At 47.5% G+C, this 8,597-nt stretch overlaps 1 protein-coding gene across 1 annotated transcript in view; it reads left to right on the top strand.

The window, feature by feature from the left end:
- The first annotated feature begins 1,338 nt into the window (after nucleotides 1–1,338).
- LOC117982741 (uncharacterized) overlaps nucleotides 1,339–8,597 on the top strand; it is a 29,306-nt gene continuing 22,047 nt past the window's right edge. Inside the window, exons 1-5 of the mRNA XM_069501960.1 lie at nucleotides 1,339–1,529; nucleotides 1,640–1,800; nucleotides 1,854–2,600; nucleotides 2,675–2,853; nucleotides 2,927–3,059. Of these exons, the coding sequence (XP_069358061.1) occupies nucleotides 1,339–1,529; nucleotides 1,640–1,800; nucleotides 1,854–2,600; nucleotides 2,675–2,853; nucleotides 2,927–3,059 (1,411 nt within the window). The remainder of the gene's footprint in view (nucleotides 1,530–1,639; nucleotides 1,801–1,853; nucleotides 2,601–2,674; nucleotides 2,854–2,926; nucleotides 3,060–8,597) is intronic.

Genomic DNA, 8,597 nt, shown 5'->3' with positions numbered 1-8,597 from the left:
TCGCTCTCAGCTCCACACATCAGCAACATGAGAGGAGCTCATTGCCTCGCTCTCAGCTCCACACATCAGCAACATGAGAGGAGCTCATTGCCTCGCTCTCAGCTCCACACATCAGCAACATGAGAGGAGCTCATTGCCTCGCTCTCAGCTCCACACATCAGCAACATGAGAGGAGCTCATTGCCTCGCTCTCAGCTCCACACATCGGCAACATGAGAGGAGCTCATTGCCTCGCTCTCAGCTCCACACATCGGCAACATGAGAGGAGCTCATTGCCTCGCTCTCAGCTCCACACATCGGCAACATGAGAGGAGCTCATTGCCTCGCTCTCAGCTCCACACATCAGCAACATGCGAGGAGCTCATTGCCTCGCTCTCAGCTCCACACATCGGCAACATGAGAGGAGCTCATTGCCTCGCTCTCAGCTCCACACATCGGCAACATGAGAGGAGCTCATTGCCTCGCTCTCAGCTCCACACATCAGCAACATGAGAGGAGCTCATTGCCTCGCTCTCAGCTCCACACATCAGCAACATGAGAGGAGCTCATTGCCTCGCTCTCAGCTCCACACATCAGCAACATGAGAGGAGCTCATTGCCTCGCTCTCAGCTCCACACATCAGCAACATGAGAGGAGCTCATTGCCTCGCTCTCAGCTCCACACATCAGCAACATGAGAGGAGCTCATTGCCTCGCTCTCAGCTCCACACATCAGCAACATGAGAGGAGCTCATTGCCTCGCTCTCAGCTCCACACATCAGCAACATGAGAGGAGCTCATTGCCTCGCTCTCAGCTCCACACATCAGCAACATGAGAGGAGCTCATTGCCTCGCTCTCAGCTCCACACATCAGCAACATGAGAGGAGCTCATTGCCTCGCTCTCAGCTCCACACATCAGCAACATGAGAGGAGCTCATTGCCTCGCTCTCAGCTCCACACATCAGCAACATGAGAGGAGCTCATTGCCTCGCTCTCAGCTCCACACATCAGCAACATGAGAGGAGCTCATTGCCTCGCTCTCAGCTCCACACATCAGCAACATGAGAGGAGCTCATTGCCTCGCTCTCAGCTCTACACATCAGCAACATGCGAGATGTGTTGCTGGCACAACGATCCTATTTTATAAAATGTTACTTTTCACATTATTACTGACATTGACATCGAGTTGTTCCTGTGAGTTTTTCTGTTTGTTTACATAATATTTTAAATATCTTATATTTGTATAGATCGATGTATTTTAATAATCTCGTTCTCTTTAAGATTTGAAACTAAATAAAAGCCTTAACGACATAAAAGTACTTCAAGACAGTGTGTCAGAAGTAGCGTCCCTGAGCTGACGATGGAGATCCTGTACAGGAAGAAGCGCAGCTCGTTCGGGCGCCAGCCGCTGTTCTGCGAGCAGGGCCCCGAGCTGTGCGACAGCGTCGCCGCCGCGCCGCCGCTGCAGCGCGACTACATGCTGCGCAACCCCGTGCACCAGCCCGCGCAGCACGCGCCGCGCCACTCGCAGCACGCCGTCAACACCCTCAGGTGATACTGTCCTCTCGCGCGTCACGCTGGGAGTCTCCCACAGCGATACGTCATCTGTACGTTCTGCGATTTCTCCGATGATGTAACGATTTTTTTCTAATTTTCTTAAGAGCCGAGTACACGACGAGCGGAGCGAATCACGCGGAAGGAGGCTGGCCGAAAGACGTCAACGTGCTGGACCCTGAGGCCACGCAGCGGTATCGGAGGAAGGTGGAGAAGGACGAGCCTTACATCCACTGCGTCATGTCGCTGTCGGCGGTGAGTGCGGCTCGTGTGTTTCGGTACTCGTCGACTTCCCATACAAGATTCCTTTCGCACTTTCAGCGGATGGAACACTACATGATGCAGAACAATGCGGTGGACCTGTTCCGCGCGTACTACGCCGAGCTGCCGGCCGCGTCGCCCGTGGAGCGCGCCGGCTGTCGCACCGTCAACGTGTACCGCGACCCGGCCGCGGGCGTGGGGCGCGGCCGGCCCGTCGCCGCCCTCAGCTGGCAGCGCGAGGGCGGCGCGCGCTTCGCCGTGGCCTACGCCGACGTGGACTTCCACCTGGCGCCGCGCGCGCCGCTCGACGCGTGCGTGTGGGACGTGCAGCGCGCCGCCGCGCCCGCCGCCGCGCTGCTGCCGCCCGCGCCGCTGCTCGCGCTGCAGTTCAGCCCGCGCCGCGCCGACGTGCTGGCGGGCGGGCTGGCCAGCGGGCAGGTGGCCGTGTGGGACCTGCGCCGCGGGGGCGCACCCGTCGCGCTCAGCGCGCCGCACGTGGCGCACCGCGGCCCGGTGCACAGCGTGCTGTTCGTCAGCTCCAAGTCCGGCCGGGAGCTGTTCTCGGGCGCGCCCGACGGCGTCTGCAAGTGGTGGGACACGCGCGCTATGAGCGCGCCCACCGACGAGATGATCCTGGACGTGGTGGAGTCGGCGAGCGGCGCGCAGAGCGCGAGCCGCGCGCACGGCGTCAGCGTGCTGGAGTACGAGCCCACGATCCCGACGCGCTTCATGGCGGGCACCGAGGACGGGCTCGTCATCGGCGGCAACCGCAAGGGGAAGACGCCCGCGGAGAAGTTGCCGCTGAAGGTGAGCGCGGCGCGAGCGGACGTCGCAGCACTCGGCCCGCACCGCTGTTGCCACGCCTCGTGTTCTGTCCGCAGCTGGAGGCGCACTTGGGCCCCGTGCGCTCGCTGGAGCGCAACCCCGGCTTCCTGAAGAACTTCCTGACCGTGGGCGACTGGACCGTGCGCGTGTTCAGCGAGGAGTGCCGCGAGTCCGCCGTGCTGTGGTCGCCGCCGCTGCGCCAGCGCGTCACCGCCGCCACCTGGAGCCCCACGAGGTGAGGGGGGCGCGGCGTGGGGCGCGGGGCGCGGGGCGCGGGGCGCGGCTGACTCAGCGCTGACGTGTTGCAGGCTGTCGCTGCTGCTGGCGCTGCAGGGCGACGGGCGGCTGGCAGCGTGGGACCTGCTGCGGCGCCAGCACGCGCCCGCGCTCGCCGTGCAGGTGTGCGCCGAGCCGCTGCTGCGCGTGCAGTTCCACGACGGGGTGAGTGCGAGCGACGCGCGGCGCGTGTGTGCGTGCGCGGGGCCTGCAGTGTCGCGTGTCGCAGGGCGCGCTGGCGGCGTGCGGCAGCGGCGCCGGCCACGTGTACCTGGTGGAGCTGGCGCCGAGCCTGGCGCAGTCCGACAAGAACGACAAGGCGCTGCTCACGGCGGTGCTGGAGCGCGAGAGCCGGCGGGAGCGCATCCTGGAGTCGCGGCTGCGCGAGCTGCGGCTGCGGCAGCGGCAGGCGGAGGAGGGCAGCGTGGCGGCGTCGGCGTCGTCCGCGCCCGACGACCGCGACCTCGCCGACGCAGCCGCTGAGTTCGCGGCGCTCGTCAAGAAGGAGCTCGCCGCGCTCTGAGACAACGCCATCTATCGACTTGTGTAACCCATACAGATTCACGAATAACATTGTGAATGCCGAGCGTAGACTTTGTTGTTGAACTCCAAGTCCCAACTCTTCAATCCTGATGCTGAAAGGTACTGAACTCCTAAGCAATGAGTACTTACACTGAAAAGCTTAAAATAAAATAAACCGACTTCCAAAACAACTACAAAGTAAAAAAAAACCGGCTAAGTGCGAGTCAGGCTCGCGCAATGAGGGTTCCGTGCTATAGTCGTATTTTTTCAACATTTTGCTGGATAATTCAAAAACTATGATGATACATAAAAATAAATAAAAATCTGTTTTTTATTTATTTGTAGGCTCGTCAGCACCAGAAGTATGTTATTATGATCGAGATTGAAGACTAAACCAACAAAAGTAACCTTAGGTAATGGTTAACCAGATACGTCAGGATTACAACCTTTAGATTAACCGAGCCTTCGTGGGCATACTAACATCATTCTTGCACACTACGAGAGATATCACAGACTACCCTCAACTATTAACCTACCGTCAATAATGAGTCATGATAACAACGTCTCTTATGAGACTAGGCAATGCTAACTAACACCAGCTAAGTCCCTACCTAGCGACCGGCTCCAACCATCCCCATACCGGCCCCAGACCAACCAGCTAACCTAGCACACCACATGTGACGCGCCGCGTCGCTACGACGGTACCGATGGCGCTTCGGCCGTTGTCGGCGGTAGCCGAGCTTGGGCGAAGGGGGGCGCGCTGGCGTGTGGGACGTCAGTCTGATCGAGCGCACGTGACAGTTTGTTTATTCCGTTAAGAAATTATTGTAATGATTTGTATAAGTACAGAGTGTGACACAATTAATTATTGTAAATACAGAGATTCTCCTGTAATACAGTGTGTGATTTAATATTCAGAAGTGGTATTATGTAAATAGGACCCAAAAATGAAGTGATCAACGAATAACAAAGAAAGTGAAGAAAATAATTGAGAAGTTTTTCTCGACTACCTACGTTTGATCCTGACAATAATGTAACGTGAATAGAACGCGGAAAAAACTGGCTGGATACAATTCATTAAATGGAAAGACTACGAAAAATAGTGATAATACAAACTCCCTTGGCGGGCCAATCACCGTTATGGTTTAATCGTTTAGTTGAGTGATTTTACTCGAAGAAATGAAAGTCTTTGTGTGTGAAGGTGTTTCCTAGAAGTTCTAAATACGCTGATATGTTCAAATAGTTAGATGCTAGAAAGAAGGGTTTATTACTAGATTTACAAGAAATAGATAACGGCAGATACAATGTTAAAAGGAATTTGCCGGTGATTCTGTACCAGCCATGGGTCAAAACAGTTTAATCGACAGATTAACAGATATGACACTGCAGCCGTAGTGACACACTTAAGGCCTCCAGCTGATGTGAACATACTTTAGGTCAATCTGTAATTATTTCAAAGGGAATTCTGAAATACAAATAATGATGGTGTGTGTACGACACTAAAGTTTTAAATCTTGTCAAGTATTTTGCTGTACCGGCAACTTTATGAACTGGAACAACTGGCGACCTCAGAGTTTATTAATATGGACAATAGGATGTATTATGGCAGAAAGGCGAATTAATTACACGTGCTGTACCATGTAAACTGGCGAAGACAAGACAGCAGGGGTCGAGGGTGACGAGTTGAGTCCTTTTCGGGCCGAGAAAACTTAGGTGCGTAATTTTTTTATTTCATTTAATCTGTCTGTTGGCCTTGAGCTTCTGTTTTCTGTATCTGAATTATCTGTCTGTTCTGATTCTGACTAATCTGAAATTCTGTTCGGAATTCGGATGCTGATCCATCGGATCAGCATCCGAATTCCGAACAGAATCCATATCATATCATCATATATATATCATATATCATATATATATATTATCATATCAGGATCTGATAAGATCCGGTATCGCATCAGTATCGGTATCGACCGATACTGATGCGATACCGGATCTTATCAGATATCACTCTGATCTGATACTGATCCTGATGTGATACCAGATATTATTCGATATCGTTCTGACCTGATACTGATTCTGATGCGATACTGGTTATTATCCGATATCGTTCTGACCTGGTACTGATTCTGATTTCTGATGCGATACTGGTCATTATCCGATATCCTGCTGACCTGATACTGATTCTGATGCAATACCGGATATTATCCGATATCGTTCTGACCTGATACTGATTCTGATGCGATACTGGTCATTATCCGATATCCTGCTGACCTGATACTGATTCTGATGCGATACTGGTTATTATCCGATATCGTTCTGACCTGGTACTGATTCTGATTTCTGATGCAATACCGGATATTATCCGATATCGTTCTGACCTGATACTGATTCTGATGCGATACTGGTTATTATCCGATATCGTGCTGACCTGATACTGATTCTGATGCAATACCGGATATTACTCGATATCGTTAAATAAATAATAAATAATAAATAAACGTTTATTCGCTGGAATGTGGGTACATGTAGGTGTTACATCAGTTGAGTTGCCTGACACATTCTACCAGATCCTGGTGTGCAAATGGTTAAAGAATATTACAATTACATCAAATTTTTTTTTCTAGTTCATTACATTTACGAAATCATAAATTTAAACATTACTCAATCAGATAAAATAAAATAAGGATTTCCATGTCGTAGTTAAAAACAAAATAAAATATACAGTGATTACAGAATATAAACCAGTCATTTAAAAGAAGCAGAACAAAAGCATAGTTTGTCAGCGCATATAAGAGTCCAAATTCATCAATTATATTATAAATTTTTATCCATGAAATAGTCATTAATTTTGTAATACATTTTGTTTAAAAGAAGATCATGTAGTTTCCGCTTGAAATGTAGTATACTAGGCGTGTTTTTTATCACTTCGGGTAGCTTGTTATAAGTTTTTATTGCCATGTAGTATGCGCTTTTAGAAAAAAGACTTATCCTCGTGTGAGGTAGCTGAATTTTATTATTCCTTCTTCTGCTTTTCAAGTTTGGATTGACCTCATTAGCCAAGAATAATCCTGGATTTTTTTTAACAAGTAAACATATTTCTAAAATATAGAGACTAGGTAAGGGGAGTATGCCGTGACATTTAAATAAAGGCCGGCAGCTGTCCATCATATTCGCACCACAAATGGACCTCAAGCATGCTTTTTGTCTTATAAATACCTTATCAGCGTTTACAGAGTTACCCCATAAGACAAGACCATAGCGTAACAGTGAGGCAACATGTCCATGATATGCAAGCAATGCAGTTTTTATACTAGAATTTTGTTCTGACCTGATACTGATTCTGGTGCAATACCGAGTGTTATCCGATGTCGTTCTGACCTGATACTGATTCTGATATGATACTGCATAATATTATCCGATATCATTCTAATCTGATACTAATTCTGATGCAATACTGGATATTATCCGATATCCTTCCGACCTATTCTGACTAATTCTGATGCTATGCCGATCCAGATCCGATACCGATTCTGTTCTGATACTGATAACTACCTGATACCGACACTGATGCGATACTGGATTTAATCCTATATCATTCTGATCTAATATTGACTCTTGATAATATATCGCTCCTGATCCAATACCGATTCTGATCTGATACTGATTCCTATACGATACCGATACTGATGTGATACTGGATATAATCCGACATCGTTATGATCTGATGCTGACTATGACACGATACAAATCCTGATCCAATACCAAATCTGATCTGAAACTGATTCCTATCCGATACCGATACTGATGCGATATCGATACTAATGCGATACTGGATACAATCACATATCGTTAAGATCTGATACTGACTATGATGCAATACCGATACAGTTTCGACACCGATTCTGATCTGATACTGATTCAGATGCGATACCGATCCTGATCCGATATCGATTCTTATCTGATGCCGATTTTATCCGGAACCAATCCTCATACCAACCGGTTCTAATCTTTTCCCTCTCCTGTTCTGTCACCTCAGATTCCGATTCTGATTCCAATTCTGTTTCTGATGCTGATTTTATTTATTCTTTATTTATTTGCATTCATGTTTTACATCATAAAATATATAATATTACAATATTACAACATGAAGCCCCGTCAGGACATTGCAAAATATAACATTTGTACATTTATTTTATCTGATTCTGCCTCAGACACGAAACACATATTTATGAAACTGAAACTAATCGCTTTCAACTTCGACTCATGCTATTTATTATGCTGTTTAGTTACATTCTGTTTTATGAACTGTGTATTACGTGTACCTATTGTCTGAAAATTTTAGATTCTGATTCTGATACCATGATGCTGTAGATTTTATTTTCTATCTCAGTTTGAACCTTATTTGGTATTTTTTTGAACTGATTTTACCAGAACAGACTGCAGAACATTTCAAAAAACAATTTTCTACTTCATAGAGAAATACGTATTTAAATAAATATAATATGACCTAGCACTAGAACAGATGGTTGCATACCTTCGAGCTCGCAAGGTTGTGAATCAGAATTCTCCGAATTCAAAATTGGTGAATAAGCATGACAGAATCAGTGTAGACTATGAATTGCTTCTGGAATATGGAGATTGTTTCGCGGCTGACACGAAAGATCTTGGACCAAATAATTTATACGAAATGAAAAGTGAATTGACTTCTTCGACACCAGTCTTTCGCAAAACATATAGGCTTGCTAAGACCGAACTGCATATAGTGCGGGCTAAGGTTAAGGTTCTGTGAATAATAAGATCAGGAATAATTAATGTATTGTAGATAAACTTTTCCTCACCGGTTATCTTAGTTAAGAAGAAGAAAAGAAAATATATATATTCCACGAGCGCAGTTATTCAACTCAAACTTAAATCCTTTATTCAAATTGAGTATTATTGTAGTTAACAGACTTTGTGATTGTCAATTGCTGAATTTGCAATACAATGGTGTAGTGGTGGATTACATGAACTTAAAACTAAAGCTGTGAGGGTTCCAAACGCGCCTAGGTCTAAGAAGAGCCCACAGGAAACTCAGCCAGCATGTGTCAGCTGTATGCTGCGAATGCAATTATATGTGCCGTAGGTACTAAACATTCCATTGATTTGGTATTTCTAAATTGTATTGTATTATATTTGATGATGAAT

This window comes from Maniola hyperantus, chromosome 1 (assembly GCF_902806685.2).
Source record: "Maniola hyperantus chromosome 1, iAphHyp1.2, whole genome shotgun sequence".
Lineage (NCBI taxonomy): Eukaryota > Metazoa > Arthropoda > Insecta > Lepidoptera > Nymphalidae > Maniola > Maniola hyperantus.
This window is presented reverse-complemented; position numbering and strand designations above follow the sequence as displayed.